At 40.3% G+C, this 26,578-nt stretch overlaps 2 protein-coding genes across 2 annotated transcripts; both read right to left on the reverse strand.

Annotated features, from left to right (window-relative positions):
- Positions 1-8,701: 8,701 nt before the first annotated feature.
- On the reverse strand, positions 8,702-16,737 carry LOC123725446 (uncharacterized). The gene is made up of 2 exons (XM_082958699.1): positions 16,147-16,737; positions 8,702-11,109 (listed from the first exon to the last, which is right to left on the reverse strand). The coding sequence occupies exons 1-2, from the start codon at positions 16,508-16,510 to the stop codon at positions 9,716-9,718; spliced, it is 1,758 nt and encodes a 585-aa protein (XP_082814825.1). The 5' UTR covers positions 16,511-16,737; the 3' UTR covers positions 8,702-9,715.
- A 3,598-nt stretch (positions 16,738-20,335) lies between these two features.
- LOC123725614 (uncharacterized) lies at positions 20,336-24,701 on the reverse strand. The gene is made up of 2 exons (XM_045692069.2): positions 24,150-24,701; positions 20,336-22,433 (listed from the first exon to the last, which is right to left on the reverse strand). Exons 1-2 carry the CDS (start codon positions 24,475-24,477, stop codon positions 21,001-21,003), a joined length of 1,761 nt encoding a protein of 586 aa, XP_045548025.2. The 5' UTR covers positions 24,478-24,701; the 3' UTR covers positions 20,336-21,000.
- Between the last annotated feature and the right edge of the window lie 1,877 nt (positions 24,702-26,578).

Here is a 26,578-nt window from a genome sequence, read left to right on the forward strand (position 1 = left end):
CTGGCTTCCGGCTCTTCCTAGGCCTAGCCAAACTACCCATGTGCCCCCCCCAAAAAAATTATTGGGGGTGCCTCTCGTGCTTCTCCCTCAGCGCGTCCAAGGCCTCGTACCTCCGCCTCTCTGCCTTGGCTGCCTCAATTTCCCACTGCGGGTGGCGATAATCCCCAGCCTGGTGCCAAGGTCCAGCCCCGTCCAGAACTTCCTCCCAGGTCCATCTCTCCCGCCAGTCCAACTCGAAGTCCCTTTTCTTCTGCTGCTTGGTCCTTAGTTGGTGGGAGATTCTGTCAACGCTCATCGTTAGAAATGGCGGACCAAAACGCAGCAGGTATGTGTATACTCATCCTCTTTATTTACGGGAAAAGAAGGAAAACCCAAACAAACACGTATACAAAAATAACAAAACGATGAACGACAAAATGACAGTCTTGAAGGCACCACAGCAATCCAAGAACAATCTCCCACAACCGACAAACACACCCTCATATATGGGACTCTCAATCAAAGGCAAATAGACAACACCTGCCTTCAATTGAGAGTCCCAACCCCAATGAACCCAAACATAGAAGCAGGCACACTAGACTCAACATAGAATTACATAAACATAGATCATAAACCAAAAACCCGGAAATACTAAATCAAACGCCCTCTTACCAACACACCACCCTGAACCACATAAAACAAATACCCTCTGCCACGTCCTGACCAAACTACAATAACAATTAACCCTTATCCTGGCCAGGACGTGACATATAAATGATGGGTTATGAATTAACAGGTATTAATGATGGGTTATGAACAAACAGGAAAAAATGTTGGGGTATTTATTAACAGGTATAAATGTTGGATTATGAATTAACAGGAAAAATGATGGGTTGTCAATTTAAAAAAAGATGAGTTATGAATTAACAGGTATAAATGATGGGTTATGAATTCAAATAAATAAATGATGGGTTGTGAATTAACATATATAAATGATGGGTTATGAAGTAACAGTTATAAATGATGGGTTATGAATTAACAGGTATAAATGATGGGTTACGAAATAAAATATATAAATGATGGGTTGTGAATTAACATATATAAATGATGGGTTATGAAGTAACAGTTATAAATGATGACTTGTGAATTAACAGGTATAAATGATGAGTTGCGAATGACAATATACAAATAATAGGTTATGAAATAACATATATAAATGATGGGTTATGTATTGACAGATATACGTAATGGGTTATGAATTAACAGGGATAAATTATGTGTTATGAATTAACAGGTTTTTAATGATGGGTTATGAATTAACAGATTTAAATGATGGGTTATGAATTTACAGATATAAATGATGGGTTATGAAAGGATAGGTATAAATGATGGGTTATGAATGAACAGGTTAAAATTATGGGTTATGAACTAACAGGTATAAATGATGGGTTGTGAATTAACAGATGTAAATGATGGGATGTGAGTTAACAGGAATAAATGATGGGTTATGAACTAAGAGGTATAAATGATGGGTTTTGAACTAACAGGGATTAATGATGGGTTGCGAATCACAATATCTAAATGATGGGTTATGAATTAACAGATATAAATGATGGGTTATGAATTGACAGGTATAAATGATGGGTTGTCAATGAACAGGTATAAATGATGGGTTGCGAATTTAAATATATAAATGATGGGATATGAATTAAAAGGAATAAATGATGGGTTATAAATGAACAGATATAAATGATGGGTTATGAATTAACAAGTATAAATGATGGGTAATAAATTAAGAGGTATAAATGATGGCTTATGAAATAACAGCTATAACTTATGAGTTGAGAATTAACATATATAAATAATGGGTTAGGAATTAAAATATATAAATGATGAGTAGTGAATTAACAGGTATAAATGATGGGTTGCGAATTAAAATATATAAATTATGAGTTATGAATTAACAGGTATAAATAATGGGTAATGAATTTACAGGTATAAATGATGGGTTGCAAATTAAAATATATAAATGATGGGTTATGAATTAAGAGGTATGAATGATGGGTTATGAACTAACAGGTATAAATGATGGGTTATGAACTAACAGGTATAAATGATGGGTTTTGAATTAAAATGAATAAATGATGGGTTATGAATTAACAGGTATAAATGATGGGTTATGAACTAACAGGTATAAATGATGGGTAATGAATTAACAGGTATAAATGACAGGTTACGAATGAACAGGTATGAATGATGGGTAATGAATTAACATTACGACCCTGGACCTGACAAAAGGGTACTGGCAAATTCCTCTGACCCCCAGGGCCAAAGAAAAGACAGCCTTTGCAACCCCTGACGGTTTGTTTCAATACACCGTCATGCCATTCGGCCTACACGGGGCCCCAGCCACCTTTCAACGGCTCATGGACAAGGTCCTAAAACTGCACCAAACATACGCCGCAGCTTATTTAGATGACGTGGGGATCTACAGCCCAGATTGGGAATCCCACTTACCCCGGGTACAGGCAGTGTTAGACGCCCTTAGAAAGGCAGGGCTCACGGCGAACCCTGCCAAGTGTTATGTGGGGTTAGAGGAAACGGAGTATCTGGGATACACAGTGGGAAGAGGATTAATCAAACCCCAACGTAAGAAGGTGGAGGCAATTAGAGAATGGCCGAAACCAGTAAATAAGAAGCAGGTTCGAGCCTTCCTAGGGCTGACCGGGTACTACCGGAAGTTCATCCCAAGTTATGCCACAGTGGCCGCCCCACTCACCGACATGACTAGAGCCAGAGGGCCAAACATGGTCAAGTGGGATGAAAGGGCCACCAAAGCATTTAGGACATTACAGGAGGCCCTCTGCTGTAATCCAGTGCTGGTGGTACCAGACTTTGAGAGAGAGTTTGTGGTTCAGACGGATGCTTCAGAGGTCGGCTTGGAACACCCCATCCTGTTTTTAAGCAGGAAGCTGGAACCATGGGAAACCAACTACTCAGTTGTTGAGAAAGAGGCGCTGGCAGTAAAGTGGGCTCTGGAAAGCCTGAAATACTACCTGCTGGGGCGCCACTTCACCCTCATCAGTGACCATGCACCACTCACCTGGATGCATAGGGCTAAAGAGAAGAACGCTCGGGTGATGTTTTGAGTCTCCAACCGTTTCACTTTGACTTGAAACACAGAGCAGGAAAGGAAATGGGAAATGTGGATGGGTTATCCCGCATGCACGCATATTTTGCTGCGGTAGCCCGACCTAGGGGATCGGATCTAGGGGGGGAGATGTGTGGCAAAGAAGGGGGTCGAGTGATAAATGGCAGATATGTGAGGGCAGAACTAATAAACGGGCTCTGCCCGATCACTAAAATGGCCACCCCGATCAGAACTACAGATCACAAAATGGCCGACTGCCAAAACTACAATTCCCAGAAGCAAGGGGAACCCTCAGAAGGTGGAGCCGACCCACAGATAAAAGGTCAAGAAAAACCAGGAAGAGAGAGAGAGGGCGGGAAGGATCTATGAACCATAGAGAAAGAGACAATCTACATTGGCTGGATTTACCGTGTACGAGCTGGACTGTTTTGGACTTACCTGTTGGCGTTTAGACCTGGACCTACCGAGAACCATATTTGTGTACCGAACCCTGCTATCCTTGACCTTACCTGTGGCCTGGGTGGACCAGGACAGCGAAACAAACACACAGGTACTGTCATGTTCGAAAGAACTTTCATTCTGGGCTGACTTTGGTGACAGTTTCCCACTTAATTTGTGACAGACGCTCCTAACTTTGAAGAGGTTTGCCACAATATATAAATAATGGGTTATGAATTAAAATATGTAAATGATGAGTTGTGAATTAACCGGTAGAAATTATGGGTTGCGAATTAAAATATACAAATGATGGGTTATGAACTAACAGGTATAAATGATGGGATGTGAATTAACAGGAATAAATGATGGGGTATAAATTATGGGTTTTGAACTAACAGCATAAATGATGGGTTGTGAATTACAATATATAAATGATGGGTTATGAATTAACAGGTATAAATAATGGGCTATGAATTAAGAGGTATAAATGATGGGTTGCGAATTAAATATATAAATGATGGGTTATGAATGAACAGGAATAAATGATGGGTTATGAACTAACAGATATAAATGATGGGTTTATGAATTAACAGGTATACCTGTAAATGATGAGTTGTGATTTAACAAGTATAAATGATGGGTTGCGAATTAAAATATATAAATGATGGGTTTTGAATTAACAGGTCTAAATGAAGGGTTGCGAATTAACAGGTCTAAATGATGAGTTGTGAATTAACAGGTATAAATGATGGGTTGCATATTAAAAATATATAAATGATGGGTTTTGAACTAACAGGTATAAATGATGGGTTTATAAATTAACAGATATAAATGATGGATTATGAATTAACAGGTATAAATGATGGGCTATTAATTGACAGGTGTAAATGATGGGTTATGAATTAACATGTATAAATGATGGGTTATAAATTAACAGGTATAAATGATGGGTTATGAATTAACCCAGGCATTTCAATATATTCAAGATTTCTTATGATCCATGTGCAATATGCAAATATGTTCCTTGCAATTATTCATTATTTCATGAGAGAAACATGATAATTAATGATTTCTGAACAACCATATTTAATATGTATAGAATATCTTATGAACTTTATTTCACTTGGTGACGTTTCATTATTGTCAGGAATTCCGCTTCCTGAGTCTGTTTTCTGCCTGAGCTGACTGTTTTTTTGTTTTGGAGTCTTTTGTCTGAGGTTTCTGAACGCACCCTGTCTGGTTGCCAGGCGACGAAGCTAGGCGGGAGATCTTTTGATTACCGCACCTGCATCTCATCAACCATCTGCACACCTGGTCCTGATCATCACCTCTTCATAAACCCTGACATTCATTCCCTGCCGGATCGTTAGCAACGAACAGTATGTTGTGCCAGCGTATCAGCCTCATGTTTCCTGAGTTTGTTTTGTTATTCTGTACTTGTTGCCGGTTACTCACTCCCGTTTACTCTGTCTACAGACATTCTCCCGGAACATTCAACTCCCTTGCCTGGCCGTCGGTGGATACAGTGACTTCATTGGATCAACCCATTCACTCTCATCAACTCACCTCCGCTGCCGTTCCGTCTCCTGGATTATTCAATTTACACATCAAGACTACCAATAAATACTCACCTTCATTTTACTCACCTTGTCTGCTTCTGGGTTCTGTCTTAGAGAATTGTGACAATTATAGTGAGCATAACATGACAATACATGACATCTAAGTAGCTGAATATGATTATGGTCTAACAGTTTGAAGGACACAACTCATGTTATTCTGGTTAAACAGTGAGAGACTAGTTGATAAAGGAGTGGGGATGTTTTTATAATTAGGAAATAATGTCATATTTTACTCGTACCTCAGCCAGCATTGTGAATGGTGTCTGAGGCGTTGACATACTAGACCAGGGCAGTAAATCTAATACTTAGGTGTTTTTAGTCATGCATGAAAGGTCTGGGGTGGTTATAAGTTACTGACCTTGGAATAGGTTTCTGGCCATGCTGGCAGGGTCTGAATCGAACCCAATATCCATCTGGCACACTGGCAGGGTCTGAATTAAACCCAATGTCCACCTAGCACACTGACAGGGTCTGAATCAAACCCAATGACCACCTGGCACACTGGCAGGGTCTGAATCGAACCCAATGTCCATCTGGCACACTGGCAGGGTCTGAATTAAACCCAATGTCCACCTGGCACACTGGCAGGGGATGTCCATCTGGCACACTGGCAGGATCTGAATCAAACCCAATGTCCACCTGGTACACTGGCAGGGTCTGAATCAAACCCAATGACCACCTGGCACACTGGCAGGGTCTGAATCAAACCCAATGTCCATCTGGTACAATCTGGGCTTATTTGCTGTCTCTTTCCATGAATCATGGACGCCAAAGGTGGACCAGTGTTTTTAATGATGTGGTCAAACTGTTTACCAAGTGGGGAGTACTGAAGGAAGCATTGGACGTGTTGGTCTGGAGGGAGGGGAGGTTTGGGCGTCATCCTGGGTCATATTTAAGTAAAAATACTTTAAAGTACTACTTAAGTAGTTTTTGGGGGTATCTGTACTTAACTATTTATATTTTTGACAACTTTTACTTCAATACATTCCTAGAGAAAATATTGTACTTTTTACTTGATACATTTTCGCTGACAACCAAAAGTACTCGTTACATTTTGCATGCTTAGCAGGACAGGAAAATGGTCCAATACACACATTATCAAGAGAACATCCCTGGTCATCCCTACTGCCTCTGATCTGGCTGACTCACTAAACATAAATGCATAATTTTGTAAATAATGTCTGAGTGTTGGAGTGTGCCCCTGGCTATCCGTAAATTGTAAAAACAAGAAAATTGTGCCGTCTGGTTTGCTTAATATAAGGAATGTGATTTGAAGTATATTTTAGAAATTACATTTACTTCTGACACTTAAGTATATTTAAAGCCAAATACCTTGAGACTTTTGCTCAAGTAGTATTTTACTGGGTGACTTTCACTTCTACTTGAGTAAATTTCTATTAAGGTATCTATACCTTTACTCAAGTATGACAATTGGGTCATGCAGCCATTCCTCTGGGTAACCCCGCTGTCTGAAACGCTCATCCAGACAGTCGGCTTGTTTGTCATAGTCACTCTGTGTACTACAAATTCTGTGTATGTGACTGTATTGGCTGATGGGGAGACTCTTTTTTAGGGGTGAAGGGTGAAATGAATTGAAATGTAAGTCACTACTGTAAGTCGCTCTGGATAAGAGCGTCTGCTAAATGACTAAAATGTAAATATACTAAACTGACATTCCATGCACTATTTTGACATAGTGGAAGATATCGAATTTATACTGTTTTTCATACTAAAATGGACAAAGATAAGTTTCTTTTGCACATATTTGTTAATTGGTTTTGCAAGACTATGTTGATTGGTTGGTCATTGGGTTCATTTGTTTTGCAGTATGCTCAAATCAAATCAAGCTTTATTTATACAGCACATTTCAGACATGGATGCAACAAAATGGCTTCACTGGAAAAAACGAATAAAAAAATAAACTGACATATTTAGTACACAACAAACATAAGATAAAAAACAGAAGACTAACAACTGAAAGACTAATGAGCACCCTAAGGAAATGCCATTAATATTAATTGGATGCAATATAAAACCCAAAATATAAGCTTGTTTTTTAGGAGGGAAAGACACTATGGGGGTGTCCACTGAAAGTTCACTAGTAACAACAACTGGGACCTAAAAGACACCCACTAAATCTGCCCAAGAAGAGGAAAACAAAAGAAAAACCCACACCAAACTTAAAGACAGGATGCAAACCTAAAAGGTGGCGCAACTAAAGGTGTTGACTCTACACATCTATCAAGACAACTGGAGCACTGGGACAGCCACTCTTAAATCGAACCTGGACCAGCTCAGGTGAAACACCTTCCCACTAATGAGATGGACAAGCCAGCACAGGTGTAACACATACTGACTAACGAGGTGACACCAATCAGTGCGCCCTACGTGCTAACGAGCTATACGTGCTAAAGTCCAACCTCAAAACTTAAATGAAAAAACCAAAGCCTTTAACACCTTCCCCCTTAAGACAACAAATATATAATGTATTTCTGTTGGACAAGTTTGCTCACCACCAACAGAAAACAACTTCCATTTCCCAATATAATCAACTAAATTGATTCCCTTCTACAATATAAACATGGTGTCTACTGGCTGTCAACAATTAAAAACATGAAAAAACACAAACATGAAAAAACACGCTTCTAGAACTCGCGTCTTCCTAAAACTCACTAGCTTCTAGAACTCTCATCCCCTTGGAACGAGCCCAAACAAAACTTATCTCCAATACGGAAAAACGTGGAGTCAAAATAAATTGTGATCCATGGCAATGCACTGGCTAAATGCAAAACACAAATCTTTTTGACTGCCCACCCTTGAGACAATCAGCAACCAAGTTGTCCTTATCATGGACATGTCTGATTTCAAGAGGAAACTCCTGCAATACCCGTAGTCACTTTCCACCTCACTGAAACTTCTCTCTCTTTTCAGGGTTCACTAGATAGGCATATTGTTGGATCGGGGCCCAGTCCCCAATGTCATGCTCTAGTACATTTGGGTTGGCACATCTGAGAATGAACCCTGATATTCTAAAAGCAGGGCAACAATGTCAATATAATTGTACAAACAATTTGTCAGTTGGTTGCATTAATAATAATCATTAGAGGTCGACAGATTTATCGGAATGGCTGATTAATTAGGGCCGATTTCAAGTTTTCATAACAATCGGAAATCTGTATTTTTGGACACCGATTTGGCCGATGTTTTTTTTCTACACCTTTATTTAACTAGGCAAGTCAGTTAAGAACACATTCTTATTTTCAATGACGGCCTAGGAACGGTGGGTTGGCACATCTGAGAATGAATCCTGATATTCTAAAAGCAGGGCAACAATGTCAATATAATTGTACCCAAAAATTGTCCGTTGGATGCATAAATAATTATGATCACTAAATGTTACATAAATTGTAAATATGAATATCAAAACCAAATGTACACCCCTTTGTTCATATGTATTGGCCATAATTCACATCTGGAGTGATGTTGCTAGAGTGATGTAGGATTGTTAATACAATTGATTATAGATCAATTTATTGTACTGCGTTCATGTGTATAGGCTGCAAGTACAAGTCATTGAAAAAACGACCCGAAAATACATATTATCCAACTACAATTGAACGTGTATTTTCAATTACATTTTGCTTTGTGGGATAGCCCGATGTCAAAACACAGTTTTAACATGCCCAAATCAATAACGAATATGCAGAAACAGTTTGTGATATATTGAAAACCTAAACATAAAATGTACTATCTACACAAACATCTGCCACAATAATCACATTAATTGTATTTTCTAAACAAGCACCTTATAAACTGCACAAGCACCAGAAGCGCTGTTGTTTTGACAAGTAGCAATAAATCACTGATATCGATTAATTGGGAAATCAGGAAACTAACGCAAAAAAAAAAACACATGGAAATGGGAGATATCTTTTACCTCACTGGTTAGAAACAACCCGCAGAAGACAGTCAGCTACATTTTGGAGTGATACATTTAAATGTAGGGGTCGCAAAACAAAGGAACACAACACTTATATGTCATAACTCATCGATATCATGCTAAAATCATTTGTGCCGAGAGGAGGAAGATGAGGTTGCACGTCCTGTTAAAACTAACAGCTCAAAAACCACACGGAATCTTGGAATAATGTAAACATCACTGGTTAGAGGACAATTTGTAGAAAACAGCTAGCTACATTTTGAAGTGTTGCATTTTGATTCCAGTGGGTCACCAACGTGATAAGTGTAACACAACTCTTTTTTCTGTGAGTCACTTTTTGTTAAATCACATAAATAATACTCTTTCAATTCAGAGCCTGGATTTTTCCCCCGGAGGCTAATATCCATATCATGCTGAAATCAATAGAACAGGGAAAACATTTAGAGTTCTCCATTGTGACATCATTAAAATACTTCTACTACAATGTTAAAACATTCTACATTGTGACATCATTAAAATACTCCTACTACAATGTTATAACATTCCACATTGTGACATTACATTTACATTTACATTACTTCACTGATATCATGAAACAACTCCTTCATGTATTTTCTGATGTTTAGTCAGAGATCTTTTATCAGAGTATCTCTTCCAACATTGATTAAAGCTAAGAGATTTATCTCCTGTGTGTGTTCTCTGGTGTGACACCAGGCTGTTAAGCAAAGTAAAACTCTTCCCACATTGAGTACAGCTATAAGGATTCTGTCCTGTGTGTCTTCTCTGGTGCAAAGTCAGCTGGCTAGATGTAGTAAAACCCTTCCCACATTGACTACAGCTATAAGGTTTCTCTCCTGTGTGTGTCCGCTTGTGTATATTCAGGCTGTCTGGCCGAGAAAAACTCTTCCCACATTGATCACAGCTATAAGGTTTCTCTCCAGTGTGTGTTCTCTGGTGTAAAGTCAGCTGGCTAGATGTAGTAAAACTCTTCCCACATTGACTACAGTTATACGGTTTCTCTCCTGTGTGTGTTCTCTGGTGTGTTGTCAGACATCCAGATGTACCAAAACTCTTCCCACATTGATGACAGCTATGAGGTTTCTCTCCTGTGTGTGTTCTCTGGTGTGTCATCAGACATCCAGATGTACCAAAACTCTTCCCACATTGATCACATTTAAAAGCTTTCTCTCCTGTGTGTGTCCGCTGGTGTACTATCAGGCTGTTTAGCTGAGTAAAACTCTTCCCACATTGATTACAGCTATATGGTTTCTCTCCTGTGTGTGTTCTCTGGTGTATCCTTAGATAACTAGATGTAGAAAAACTCTTCCCACATTGATCACAGCTATAACGTTTATCTCCTGTGTGTGTCCGCTGGTGTACTATCAAGCTGTTAAGGTGAGTAAAACTCTTCCCACATGTATCACAGCCATAAGATTTCTCTCCTGTGTGTATTCTCTGATGTGATTTCAGGGTTTGTAGCCGAATAAAACTCTTCCCACATTGATTACAGCTATAAGGTTTCTCTCCTGTGTGTGTTCTCTGGTGTATAGTTAGATAGCTAGATGTAGAAAAACTCTTCCCACATTGATTACAGCTATACGGTTTCTCTCCTGTATGTCCCCGCTGGTGTACCATCAGGCTGCTTAGCTGAGTAAAACTCTTCCCACATTGATCACAGCCATAAGGTTTCTCTCCAGTGTGTGTTCTCTGGTGTGATTTCAGGGTTTGTAGCCGAATAAAACTCTTCCCACATTGATCACAGCCAAAAGGTTTCTCTCCACTGTGAATTCTTTTATGTATTTTAAGGTCTACTGAAGAGTTGAATCTTTTCCCACAGTCAGAACAGCAGTGAGGTGTCTGTCCTGTGAGTCTCTGCTGGTGTTTCTTGAGGAGTTCTGATCTGGAGAGACTTTTCTCTGCCTCTTCAGTATCATGATGTTGTTGAGGCTCCCCAGAGGATTCACGATAGTCCCGTCTCTCTCCTGTGTGAATCACAAAGTCAGAGATTCCACGGTTTATTCGAGGTAAAAGGTGATGCCCAGAGCATACCCATGAAGTTGTACAACAATTGACGTCTGTTAAATTTGACAATTAAGACAGTCAAGTTAGCAACAATAGTCATATTTTGTCTTGTTTTCACATTAGTAGTAACTAGAAATAAGTTAAAGTTGTTGAAATCCTAACAGGCTGACTACACCGCTCGTGTCGCATGCGCGAGCGTTGCAAAATAAATGTAGAATTCTATATCATTCAATTATTGCACACACATTGCTCGCACGTGCCAACAAGCGTCTCCGTTGCCAAGGGATAAAATAGAAGTCAGTTCTATTTGTGACGCAGATTGCGCTGCAAGTCCTGCCTCTCCCATCTCCTCATTGATTTATAGAAGCAGGTACCCAGTAGAGGTCGACCGATTAATCGGAATGGTCGATTAATTAGGGCCGATTTCAAGTTTTCATAACAATCGGCATTTTTGGCCACCGATTTGCCGATTTCTTTTTTTTTCTCCTTTATTTTACTAGGCAAGTCAGTTAAGAACATATTCTTATTTTCAATGACGGCCTAGGAATGGTGGGTTAACTGCCTTGTTCAGGGGCAGAACGACAGATTTTTGCCTTGTCAGCTTGGGGATGCAACCTTATGGGTAACTAGTCCAACGCTCTAACCACCTGCTTTACGTTGCACTCCACGAGGAGCCTGCCTGTTACGCGAATGCAGTAAGAAGCCAAGGTAAGTTGCTAGCTAGCATTAAACTTATCTTTTAAAAAACAATCAATCATAATCACTAGTTAACTACACATGGTTGATGATATTACTAGTTTATCTAGCCTGTCCTGCGTTGCATATAATCGATGTGGTGCGCATTCGCGAAAAATGACTGTCTTTGCTCCGACGTGTACCTAACCATAAACATCAATGCCTTTCTTAAAATCAATACACAAGTATATATTTTTAAACCTGCATATTTAGTTAATATTGCCTGCTAACATGAATTTCTTTTAACTAGGGAAAATGTGTCACTTCTCTTGCAAACAGAGTTAGGGTATATGCAGCAGTTTGGGCCGCCTGGCTCGTTGCGAACTGTGAAGACTATTTCTTCCTAACAAAGACAAACGACTTCACCAAACGGGGGATGATTTAACAAAAGCACATTTGCGGAAAAAAAAGCACAATCGTTGCACGACTGTACCTAACCATAAACATCAATGCCTTTCTTAAAATCAATACACAGAAGTATATATTTTTAAACCTGCATATTTAGCTAAAAGAAATCCAGGTTAGCAGGCAATATTAACCAGGTGAAATTGTGTCAGTTCTCTTGCGTTCCTTTGCAAGCAGAATCAGAGTATATGCAACAGTTTGGGCCGCCGGGCTCGTTGCGAACTAATTTGCCAGAATTTTACGTAATTATGACATAACATTGAAGGTTGTGCAATATAACAGGAATATTTAGACTTATGGATGGCACCCGTTAGATAAAATACGGAACGGTTCTGTATTTCACTGAAAGAATAACCATGATAGTTTCCGGATTCAACCATATTAATGAACTTAGGCTCGTGTTTCTGTGTGTTATTATGTTATAATTAAGTCTATGACTTGATAGAGCAGTCTGACTGAGCGGTGGTAGGCACCAGCAGGCTCGTAAGCGTTCATTCAAAATAGCACTTCCGTGCGTTTGCCAGCAGCCCTTCGCAATGCATTGCGCTGTTTATGACTTCAAGCCTATCAACTCCCAAGACGAGGCTGGTGTAACCGATGTGAAATGGCTAGCTAGTTACCCGGGTGTGTGCTAATAGCGTTTCAAACGTCACTCACTCTGAGACTTGGAGTAGTTGTTTCCCCTTGCTCTGCATGGGTAACGCTGCTTCGAGGGTGGCTGTTGTCGATGTGATCCTGGTTCGAGCCCAGGTAGGAGCGAGGAGAGGGACGGAAGCTATACTGTTACACTGGCAATACTAAAGTGCCTATAAGAACATCCAATAGTCAAAGGTATATGAAATACAAATCGTATAGAGAGAAATAGTCCTATAATTCCTATAATAACTACAACCTAAAACTTCTTACCTGGGAATATTGAAGACTCATGTTAAAAAGAACCACCAGCTTTCATATGTTCTCATGTTCTGAGCAAGGAACTTAAACATTAGCTTTCTTACATGGCACATAATGCACTTTTACTTTCTTCTCCAACACTTTGTTTTTGCATTATTTAAACCAAATTGAACATGTTTCATTATTTATTTGAGGCTAAATTGATTTCATTGATGTATTATATTAAGTTAAAATAAGTGTTCATTCAGTATTGTTGTAATTGTCATTATTACAAATAAATAAATAAATAAAAAAATCGGCTGATTAATCGGTAGCGGCTTTTTTTTTGGGGGGGGGGGGGGGGGTCCTCCAATAATCGGTATCGGCGTTGAAAAATCATAATCGGTCGACCTCTAGTACCCACGTGCCATCACCTCATTGGTTATACCCACATGGGTGACTGAAAGATGAACGAGGTCAGTAGCAGTAATGCACCTAATTTATGAATGTTGCCAATCGCAATATAAAGTCAAGAGAAGAAAAAGCCTGGAAGGAGGAGAGATGACTAGAAACGATTCGGTTGACCATTTTATGTGTGGATTAATTGGCGGAGGAGAGGACCTTGTGCATTTCAGGTAAAATAACAACTCAGAGAGATGACTAAATACAAAATAGCAAGCAACAGCAGCCGGTTTGGGTTCCGTGTAAGCAGTGCGCCAGACAAAAAAAGGGGTCTCCAATATAGGCCCTTTTCTGTGTTTGCTAAAATTGCAGCACGAGGGCGATGCACACGCAATTTGGTTGTAGAAACTCCTCCCTGCTAATGAGGAAACCACTAGTTATGGATGTAGTATATCTGCCTGGAGCAAAAATGGTGAGCGAAGATTTTAGTTTTTCACAATGTATTCTGAATATTACAGCGCACTATCAGAGCAAGATCAGGAGTGCTACTCAAGGAAACTCACATTCAGCTCTGTGTCTATTCACTAATTCACCACCGTGGAGGAAAACTCAGGGGAGTTCTCATAGGCTGACAGCAAAAATAGCCTCCATTTACAGGTTGCTTATGAGTGCATTTCACACTACTTCAAGATTATAATTGCAAGGCTCGCTTGAATCTCCTGCTTAATATGTTTGTGTTATTGTCGCAAATCAATGGCTTTACACTTAAAAAAACACTTCAACCAGTAAAATGCTCTTTGGCTAGCTTTGCCATCAGCCTGACAATGAGGGTTTGTACACGAAGTGTTTAATTAACAAATTAACCCATAACTTCACCAAACAATAACATAGACCTACTGTAGGACCCATAACTTCAGCTAACAGTGACATAGACCTACTGTAGGACCCATAACATCACCAAACAACAGACCTACTGTAGGACCCATAACTTCACCTAACAATAACATAGACCTACTGTAGTACCCATAACTTCACCTAACAATAACATAGACCTACTGTAGGACCCATAACATCACCAAACAACAGACCTACTGTAGGACCCATAACTTCACCTAACAATAACATAGATCTACTGTAGGACACATAACTTCACCTAACAATAACATAGACCTACTGTAGTACCCATAACTTCACCTAACAATAACATAGACCTACTGTAGTACCCATAACTTCACCTAACAATAACATAGACCTACTGTAGTACCCATAACTTCACCTAACAATAACATAGACCTACTGTAGGACCCATAGCTTCCCTAACAACATAGACCTAGGACTATAAATCATTGAATTTCAGGTGAAACATGGAAACTAAAATGTCTTTGTCATGATATTTCATAACCTGATCACCAGATAATTTTGTGAATGATCCCACTAGGCTACTCTGTAATGTGTTGTCATTCTAAATGTCCTGAATAAAGGAAAATAGCTCTGTGTGTTGTATAATAGCACATCAAGGAACAGTTCTCTACACATTATGAGCAAAGTATCTCTGTGTCCAAACAGACTAACGAGAGCCTACTGTAAATCAAACAGACAATAACACAATATAAACACCAATTTGTTAGGGATGTTGGATCCAACATGGAGCACGGCATAACTGTCTTTGCCAGAGTAATGAATGAAGAAGCACTTTGGTTGTTGTTGCATCTCTTGATGTTTGTCATGTGACTGTCATTCAAAAATCAATTTCCTGGATCAGCTCATGATAGTTGAACATGTGACTGTAACTAAACATCTACAGTATTAAGTATTATGTGTAATTATTGAAGATCCTCGTAAATGACAGTATCCATTTGGGTGTTGTCAATAAAGTTAAGGTGACTCTCAGTTAGAACCATTGGATTTTGCAAACTCTGAAATGATTTAGGATTTCTGTGCCCATGAAAACTGTTTCCCCAACATAACATAAGGAGACACTAAATGTTACGTAGGTAGAGAGCATTTCAGAGATCTGAATACAAAAAACCTGTACTAACAGGACAATAACCTAAACCACAAGGCCAAATCTACACTGGAGGAGCTTACCAAGATGACATTGAATGTTCCTGAGTGGCCTAGTTACAGTTTGGACTTAAATCGTCTTGAAAGTCTATGGCAAGACTAGAAAATGGCTTTCTAGCAATGATCAACAACCAACTTGACAGAACAGGAAGGATTTTAAATAGAATAATGAATATTCACATGAAGATCAGTCGCCTATTGGATAACATCACGACTTCCTATCAAGCCAACTCCTTGAAGGCCTTACTATGACATCACTCACTCCTAGTTTGCAGTTGTCTAAAAAAAACACTATTTTGCTCAAAACATTTATTTGTTTCCCTTTAGTGTGTTTATACTTTACTATATTTATATATCACTTTTCAACAGGAAAAGTTTTTTAAAAAATCACTGAAGGACGTCACGAACAATTCCAACAGTACAAAAACATATTCAAGTGTAGAATGCCGTTTTAAAAATCAAACATTTGTTCAACAACTGCAGAGATCAATGCCCCTGTTTTATAAGATAGTACTCACTGTATTTACTGGTGTTAATCAGTTCTCCAGGCTTCTCTTCTTCGTCCTCCTCTAATGTGACAGTGATCTCACCCTCTTCATCCTTCATTCCAAAAACGTCTTCATCTTCTTTCACTTCATCCTCCACTCCAAAAACTGCATCTTCCTCCTTTTCTTTCACAGTAACATCCTCCTCTTTCACTCTGAAGGCGCCTTTCTCTGTAACGTCTTTCTCTTCTTCTTTCACGGTAACGGCCTCACCCTCTACTTGTTTTTGTATTGTAACAGCCTCCTCTTCCTCCTCCTCTTTCACGAGAGCCTCTTTCTCCGTCCAGCAGACCTCCTGTTCTTTAGCAGCAAGAGGAGAGTAGCTTAGTGAACTCATGGTCGGGGATAATAGCTAGTTAGCATTAGCGACTAGACTAGTGCTAACTTAACCAGCCAGCTAGCTGACTTACAACGTAAATATTAAATTCAATGGGGTAGCTAGTTGTTTACACATAAGTATGTTTAAATCATAGTTGCAAATAAACCACGAAATTGTCTAAACAACTTGAATGTTCCGACTTTGTCGGCTAGCGAGCTACGGAGGTGGCTGCAGTTGTTGAAGAAGCGTTCCGTCCACTAGATTATACGTCACACTAGAAACATCGCCTGAAAGACACATATCGCCATCTGCTGTCTGGAGTGAGTAAACGCAGTTGAGGAGGGAAAACTTTTTTTTTTCCTTCATTGAATTATAATATTATAAAGCAGTTTAGGAAAACGTTTGTTTTTCTCTCCATTAAATATGAATATTATATCAACATGTACAAAGAGCAACAAGTGTTGTTTGATTAGTTAAGATTTTTTTATGAGAGTTTAAAACAAACTCTACATCTACTCCACATCTGTATTCCTGATTCAGTCAAATATCTAGATATCAAAATAAGCCCCTAGTTATTGATACCCTTGATAAAGATGAGCAAAAATTACTATATAAAATAAATAAAAAACTTTACCCACTACCAGGATATTTTAGCCCAAAACCTGGTTACCTCTCTGCTAGGAGGCTGAAACTTGGCCATAAGTGGATCTTCCAGCAAGACACATCAACATCAATGAAGAAATGGTTAATTGGGCACAAAATCAACATTTTCAATGGCCATCTCAGTCTTCGGACTTGAACTCCATTGAAAACCTGTGGTTTGAACTGAACAGGGCAGCCTTTTGATAAACTCCAAGCAGGCTGTCGTGCCTTTTACTGAGGAGTGGCCTCTGTCTGGCCACTCTACCATAACGGCCTGATTGGCGGAGTGCTGCAGAGAGGGTTGTCCTTCTGAAAGGTTCTCCCATCCCCACAGAGGAACTCTGGAACTCTGTCAGAGTGAACATCGGGTTCTTGGTTACCTACCTGACCAAGGTCCTTCTCTCCCGATTGCTCAGTTTGGCTGGGCGGCCAGCTCTAGGAAGAGTCTTGGTGGTTCCAAACTTCTTCCATTTAAGAATGATGGCGGCCACTGTGTTCTTGGGGACCTTCAATGCTGCAGACATTTTTTGGTACCCTTCCCCAGATCTGTGCCTCGACACAATCCTGTCTCTGAGCTCTACGGACAATTTCTTCGACCTCATGGCTTGGAATTTGCTCTGCATTGTCAACTGTGGGACCTTATATAGACAGGTATAATCATAAACAATATGATTTCATGTGGCACAAAACAAAAACACAAATTATCAGTCAAAAATATAAGTCAGAATAAAGCCTTTCTATTCCCTAGTGATTTCAGGTTCTCTGACTGGGAAAAAGTCCTTCCACACAGAGGGAGAGCACTGGTTGGACTTGTATCGTGTGTCCTCTATGCTCCTTCAGGCTCCTTAACCAGGTAAAACTCTTTCCACACTGGGAACATTGGAAAGGCTTTTCTCCTGTGTGTATTCTCTCATGAGCTTTCAGGTCCCCTACTCATGAAAATCAGTTTTTAACACTGGGAGCAGTGGTAAGGCTTTTCTCTTGTGTGTGTCCGCTCATGCTCATTCAGGCTTCCCAACTGAATAAAACGCATTCCACAGTGGGAACAGTGATAAGTCTGATCCCTCTCCTACCAAAGACAGAGTATTTAGTTAAATATGAAAAAGAGAACTGAATGAAACCTCCATAAAATAAAACTTTCTTCCTGCGAGGCTAGATTCCTCAAAAACCTGAATACTGGGGAAGCCGTTCATGTTGGAGGGTGTTTCTACAGTACTATACTGGGGAAGCCCTTCATGTTGGAGGGTGTTTCTACAGTACTATACTGGGGAAGCCCTTCATGTTGGAGGGTGTTTCTACAGTACTATACTGGGGAAGTCCTTCATGTTGGAGGGTGTTTCTACAGTACTATACTGGGGAAGTCCTTCGTGTTGGAGGGTGTTTCTACAGTACTATACTGGGGAAGTCCTTCGTGTTGGAGGGTGTTTCTACAGTACTATACTGGGGAAGTCCTTCGTGTTGGAGGGTGTTTCTACAGTACTATACTGGGGAAGTCCTTCGTGTTGGAGGGTGTTTCTACAGTACTATACTGGGGAAGTCCTTCATGTTGGAGGGTGTTTCTACAGTACTATACTGGGGAAGTCCTTCGTGTTGGAGGGTGTTTCTACAGTACTATACTGGGGAAGTCCTTCGTGTTGGAGGGTGTTTCTACAGTACTATACTGGGGAAGTCCTTCGTGTTGGAGGGTGTTTCTACAGTACTATACTGGGGAAGTCCTTCGTGTTGGAGGGTGTTTCTACAGTACTATACTGGGGAAGTCCTTCGTGTTGGAGGGTGTTTCTACAGTACTATACTGGGGAAGTCCTTCATGTTGTTTAAACCTTCTTAAAACAATTCCATATAGTTTAGAAGAACCTCCCCCTCGGACAGGGCTTAGACTGTAAAACTATCATTTTGATCTTATGATCGTGGGACAAGGACATCCAAGCCGGCCAAACCCTCCTCTATCCCGGACGACGCTGGGCCAATTGTGTGCTGCCTCATGGGTGCGATGCATTGCTGCGCCAGTCGGGAGGCTGTTGATACCTAGCACTACCAATTATGCTTGCTAGCACCACACGAGAGCGAAGCTAGCGTGGTTATCCACATGTTTTACCAATAGTATAAACGCCCCGTTACCTGCAAGCTCTTCCTCAACAACAATGCAGTATTCAATATCAAAAGTAAAGAAATGTTTTAAAATGCAGGGACCCAAGACTAAAGATTCTATTTTAACAAACCAAACATAAATCTTAGCAAACTCGCATGGTGCAGTTGAGTTGTGGGTGTCTGAAATAATGTAGCTATTTTTACAGCAGGAATTCTGATAAATAAGTTGTAGCTGAGGCGAGGGCTTGACTACTCACTGGCCAATGAAAACATGTTCCCAACCTTTTCAAGTGGTTGAATCAAGTTGTGTATTTACGGTGTTTGATGTTGTGTTGTCATAACCTCCCGGAGGAGAGCATGGATGTTTATCCTGGGAGATTCCATGCCAGCGGAGCCCGGAAATATTTGTCAGAACAATCCTAGATATCAAAAAAAAAATTAGGCTAGGCTGGTGTGCGCGTAATGTGTGGATAGTCAAGAAGCTCCCGACGAACAGTTCTTGTGCTGACGTTGCTTCCAGAGGCAGTTTGGAACTCGGTTGTGAGTGTTGCAACTAAGGACAGCCGATTTTTACGTGCTACGCGCTTCAGCACTCAGCGGTCCCGTTCTGTGAGCTTGTGTGGGGTACCACTTTGCGGCTGAGCCATTGTTCCTAGATGTTTCCACTTCACAATAACAGCACTTACAGTTGACCGGGGCAGCTCAACAGGGCAGAAATTTGACAAACTGACTTGTTGGAAATGTGGCATCCTATGACAGTGCCACGTTGAAAGCCACTGAGCTCTTCAGTAAGGCCATTCTACTGCCAATGTTTGTCTATGGAGATTGAATGGCTGTGTGCTCGATTTTATACACCTGTCAGCAATGGGTGTGGCTGAATTAGCCGAATGTAAACTTAAGTTAACAAAAAATGTATTGGTTCTGCAATGTTGAAAATCCTATAAGGTGTGGAGACCATCAATTTCAACTTATTTTAGAAGAAATGGGTTATTATTTAAGAAAGGTGCAAGGGTGCCAATATGTTTATCTGCAACTGTATCCAATCAAATTGATTTAGCAATATCCAAATCATATATCAAATCAAATTCAAGAGGTTTCAAGGCTGGTTTCAAGGCTATCATATCAAATTTTATTTGTCACATGCGCCAAATACAACAGGTGTAGACCTTACAGTGAAATACTTACTTACAAGCCCTAACCAACAATGCAGTTTAAAAATAAAAAAATACAAATAAGAAATAAAAGTAACAAATAATTAAAGAGAAGCATTAAATATTAAGACTAGCATCTTGTCCAGGGGAAGTACTGTACATCAAGCTGCCTCACACTACAGAAACAGGAGATAGACTCCTATTACTATACTGTGGTACTCTATAGACTAGAGTCCTGTCCAGGGGAAGTAGGCTCCTGTTACTATACTGTGGTATTCTATAGACTAGAGTCCTGTCCAGGGGAAGTAGGCTCCTGTTACTATGAGCTGTTCTGGCTCAGATAAGCCAAGGTTCCTGTTACTATGAGCTGTTCTGGATCAGACAATCGAAGGCTCCTGCAAGGCTACTTACTTACTATCATGGAAAATTACAAACTTTGTTATGCACCTGCTCTGTATGAGCCTGAAACCTGTACACTTGTATCCAAAATATCAATGTACATCATTTTTTTAAATCTCATTTTAGACATGAAACAAACATTTTCTTTAAGTAAACCTATTTTGTTGAAGACTTCATATAAACAATATGATTTATTAATGTGGTGTAAACAAAAACACAAATTGTCAGTCAAAAACATAAGTCAGAACACAGCCTCTCTATTCTCTCATGTGATTTCAGGTCCTCTGACTGGGAAAATGTCTTTCCACAATGAGAGCAGTGGTATGTCTTCTCCTCCTGTGTATGTATTCTTTCATGCTTATTCAGATGCCTTAACCTGTTAAATGTCTTTCCGCACAGGGAGCAGTGGTAGGTCTTATCCCCTCCTGTGTGTGTCCTCTCATGCCTTGTCAGACCCCCTAACTTTGTAAAACGCTTTCCACACAGGGAGCATTGGTAAGGCTTTTCTTGTGGGTGTGTCCTCTCATGCTGTTTCAGGTTCACTAAACCCCTAAAATTCTTTCCACACTGGGAACATTGATAAGGCTTCTCTCCTGTGTGTATTCTCTCATGAGTTTTCATATTTACTAACCAGGTAAAAGTCATTCCACAGTGGGAGCAGTGGTAAGGCTTCTCTCCAGTATGTATTCTTCCATGCAATTTCATGGACTTTAACTGGGTAAATCTCTTTCCACACATGGTGCATTGGTAAGGCTTTTCTCCTGTGTGTGCCCTCTCATGCATTTTCAAGGTACCTAACCATCTAAAACTCTTTCCACACTGGGAACAGTGATAAGGCTTCTCTCCTGTGTGTATTCTCTTATGCTGTTTCAGACTCACTAAACCCCTAAAACTCTTTCCACACTGAGAGCATTGGTAAGGCTTCTCTCCTGTGTGTGTCCTCTTGTGCCGATTTAGGTTCCCTAACTGGGTAAAACTCTTTCCACAGTGGGAACATTGGAAAGGATTTTCTCCAGTGTGTATTCTCTCATGTGTTTTCAGGCTCCCTAACCAGGTAAAAGTCATTCCACATTTTGAGCAGTGGTAAGGCTTCTCTCCAGAGTGTATTCTCTTATGTATTAATAGGTACCCTAATTCGTTAAAACTCTTACCACACTGGGAGCATTGGAAAGGTTTTTCTCCTGTGTGTGTCCTCTCATGCCTATTCAGGTGATATAACCAAAGAAAACCTTTTCCACACTGGGAACATTGGAATGTCTTTTTTCCTGTGTGTGTCCTCTCATGTTTCTTCAGGCTCCCTAACTTGGTAAAACTCTTTCCACAGTGGGAGCAGTGATGTCCTCCTGCTGCTTTGGGCGTCTCTGGGTTTGATTCCCCTGAAGGACTCTTCCCTGGGTCTGATTCCCCTGAAGGACTCTTCCCTGGGTCTGATTCCCCTGAAGGACTCTTCCCTGGGTCTGATTCCCCTGAAGGACTCTTCCCTGGGTCTGATTCCCCTGAAGGACTCTTCCCTGGGTCTGATTCCCCTGAAGGACTCTTCCCTGGGTCTGATTCCCCTGAAGGACTCTTCTCTGGGTCTGATTCCCCTGAAGGACTCTTCTCTGGGTCTGATTCCCCTGAAGGACTCTTCCCGCTGTCAGAGGGTGAGTCTGGTCTTTCTCCTGTCAAATACAAACAGAGTATCTAGTTACTTAGTTGTCTACTGTGCTGTACTGTGTGGCCAAACTTATGAAACATATAAGTCTATGATTGGTTCAGATTTGGTCTTTGGTGGAGTTCATTAAAATAATAGCCAGTGTGAAAAACAGTGGTCACCAAGGCATTCCTAGTCAATCATCAAACATTTCTGTAAAAACCCAATGTGATTTCTGTTTGCTCCAGCAGTATTCTTAAAGTGTATGTGAATTTAGCAGTAAAAACATATATTTTTAAATATTAGTTTGATGAACCCGGCCTACAAGACCCAGTTCCATCACCGCCCTCTCATGAGACTGAAAGCCCAGAGACTTGCACTTTGCCCGGGTGTGCGGTTTTGTCTGGGGACTAAAATAAACAATCGAGGCCATCAAGCTACTATGCTTGGAGATAGTTTTAATTTCAACGGAGGTCGTGGCTACGATTCAGACCCAAATACAAGAGGTTTCTGATACTTTCAAAGCAGACTGAACTAATCTGTGAAACGAGACTGTGCCTGTTATGGCCTCACTCAAAACAACAGTTACACACCATGATGATTGCAGCACTTTACACCTGACTACCTCTCTGGAGGCTGACATGAATCACTGCTGATCTGATAAAGGTGCAGGAGAGCTGTGTGAGCTTAGAGGGATTTTCTCACCGCAATATCCCGAGACCGATATTACATTTTTGGCCAATACCGATATCCAATATTTTCCTTGCCCTAAAAAACGATACCGATAACCGATATTACAAATTTTTGCGGCCTTTTAAGCATTCTAGTACAGTTAAATAGTTTGACACACACACGGATGCAGCGGTCTAAGCCACTGCATCTCAGTACAAGAGGCGTCACTACAGTCCCTGGTTCGAATCCAGGCTGTATCCAGGCTGTATGATTGGGAATCCCACAGTAGTTGTCTGTTATTTGTGTAGAGTGGACAACAAAGGAGAGGGATCCAACATGTGGATAGGAAGATACAAATTAATATTATTATTGGAAAATATTCATTTAAATCCAGGAATTGTAAAACTTTAGCTCTGTAGGTCATATCCAGGTGGAAACAATTATCAACCCAATGTGGAAAGTGTCGAATTTGGTCAACAACAAAATGAATGGCTCATTTGCAACGTGAGGTTTACTTGATCCAACAGAAGTTTCGTAAAGCTTAAGTTATGGGGACACGTGACATACAACTTTGATAAAAACACTATAGGAGTTGTCTCCAGATCGCTATGCATATTCATGCTAGTAGCTTGGCATCTCCATTGAATACAGGCGGTTGACGTCAACAACCCTCACAGAATATAAACAATAGATTACAATAATAAGATGTATCCACCAATCCAAAGAAAGGATAGGCGGGAGCTAGACAACCCACAGTGCCGCTTTGTGGACAATGTTAGGGCAGAGATACATCTTGTCAGTATATCCATAATCTTTGGTGTAGTAAATCATCGCTACATGAAAATCACAACATGCCGAGGCCCCCAGTCTGCGGTCAGCAGATAGACCCTTCTCAAATATATATGTTAAGTCACTTTTTGGAAACAGGACGGAGAAAACCAGAGGTAGCTTGCTCGCTACGTCGTCTGAGTCTAGACATATCAGTCATCATCCTAGGGCCCTCCGTTGAAGAGGTATTGACGAGCCAACTCCGAATATCCAAAAGTAAAAACAAATTTAAGGCGGTACTTACTGGTGTTACTCAGATCTCCCCTCTCCTCCTCTTCGTCTTTCAATGTGACAGTAATCTCCCCTTCCCTCTTCACTCCAAAAACTACATCCTCTTCTTTCACAGTAACATCCTGCTCCTCTTTCACTCTGAATGTGTCTTCCTCTTCTTTAACTGAAACGTCTTTCTCTTCTTCTTTCACTGTAACAGCCTCACCCTCTACTTCTTTTTTAACTGTGATATCCTCCTCTTCCTTCTCTTCTTTCACGACAATGTTCAGCCCCAGAGCTTCTTTCTCCGTCCAGCCGACCTCCTCTTCTTTAACAGGATGGGAGTAGTTTAGAGAGCTCATGTTCGAGGATCTTAGCTAGCTAGCTATCATTAGCGACTAGGCTAATGCTAACTTAACCAGCCAGCTACTATAGCTGACTAATACAAAATAACGTAATATTACATGAAATAGGTTAACAAGTAGATACGACAGATGTGTGTCTAAAACACAGTAGCTAATATACACCGAAAGCGTATAAATAGCTTGAATCTTTCGGCTATGTTGGCTAGCAAGCTACCGCGGTGGTTGACTAGCTGTTTTTAAAAAACCGTCCACTAGATTATACGTCACCTTAGCAGCATCGCCTGAAAGACGCACATCGCCGTCTGCTGACTGGAGTGGGAAACGCATTTGAGGATCATATTTTATTTTCAGACAAAGATTATTTTTAAATGGATTTAATTAAATAATACTATTATATTGAGACATACAAAGACCTGAATGTGTTGATTGATTAGTGCAAATACAGCACATTTAAGGCAGTTTCATTCAGTCAAACTAAATCTAAATAAGTAGCTAGCTACTGAAGGTCTATACTGCTCCTACATGGTGTAACAATACATACTGTAGATGTATATAATGAACAGACTAGGTCTATACTGCTCCTACATGGTGTAACAATACATACTGTAGATTTATATAATGAACAGACTAGGTCTATACTGCTCCTACGTGGTGTAACAATACATCATGTAGATGTATATAATGAACAGACTAGGTCTATACTGCTCCTACATGGTGTAACAATACATCATATAGATGTATATAAGGAACAGACTAGGTCTATACTGCTCCTACATGGTGTAACAATACATACTGTAGATGTATATAATGAACAGACTAGGTCTATACAGCTCCTACATGGTGCAACAATACATCATCTAGATGTACAGTTGAAATCGGAAGTTTACATACACTTAGGTTGGAGTCATTAAAACTCGTTTTTCAACCACTCCACAAATGTCTTGTTAACAAACTATAGTTTTGGCAAGTCGGTTAGGACATCTACTTTGTGTACGACACAAGTAATTTTTCCAACAATTGTTTACAGACAGATTATTTCACTTATAATTAACTATATCACAATTCCAGTGGGTCAGAAGTTTACATACACTAAGTTGACTATGCCTTTAAACAGCTTGGAAAATTCCAGACAATTATGTCATGGCTTTAGAAGCTTCTGATAGGCCAATTGACACCATTTGAGTCAATTGGAGGTGTACCTGTGAATGTATTTCAAGGACTACCTTCAAACTCAGTGCCTCTTTGCTTGTCATCATTGGAAAATCTAAAGAAATCAGCCAAGACCTCAGAAAAAAATTGTAGACCTCCACAAGTCTGGTTCATCCTTGGGTGCAATTTCCAAACGCCTGAAGGTACCACGTTCATCTGTACAAACAATAGTACGCAAGTATAAACACCATGAGACCACGCAGCCGTCATACCGCTCAGGATGGAGACGTGTTCTGTCTCCTAGAGAGGAATGTACTTTGGTGCAAAAAGTGCAAATCAATCCCAGAACAACAGCAAAGGACCTTATGAAGATGCTGGAGGAAACAGGTACACAAGTATCTATATCAACAGTAAAACGAGGTCTATATCGACATTACCTTAAAGGCCACTCAGCAAGGAAGAAGCCACTGGTCCAAAACCGCCATAAAACCGCCAGACTACGGTTTGCAACTGCACATGGGGACAAAGATCGCCCTGTTTGGAGAAATGTCCTCTGGTCTGCTGAAACAAAAATAGAACTGTTTGGCCATAATGACCATCGTTATGGGGGAGGCTTGCAAGCCGAAGAATACCATCCCAACTGTGAAGCACTGGAGTGGCAGTATCATGTTGTGGGGGTGCTTTGCTGCAGGAGGGACTGTTGCACATCACAAAATAGATGGCATCATGAGGATGGAAAATTATGTGGATATATTGTAGCAACATCTCAAGTTATCAGTCAGGAAGTTACATTTTTGGTCACAAATTAGTCATCCAAATGGACAATGACCACAAGCATACTTCCAAAGTTGTGGAAAAATGGCTTAAGGACAACAAAGTCAAGGTATTGGAGTGACCATCACAAAGTCCTGGCCTCAATCCTATAGAAAATTTGTGGGCAGAACTGAAA

The sequence above is a fragment of the Salmo salar genome, chromosome 12 (genome assembly GCF_965601325.2).
Source record: "Salmo salar chromosome 12, fSalSal1, whole genome shotgun sequence".
Classification (NCBI taxonomy): domain Eukaryota; kingdom Metazoa; phylum Chordata; class Actinopteri; order Salmoniformes; family Salmonidae; genus Salmo; species Salmo salar.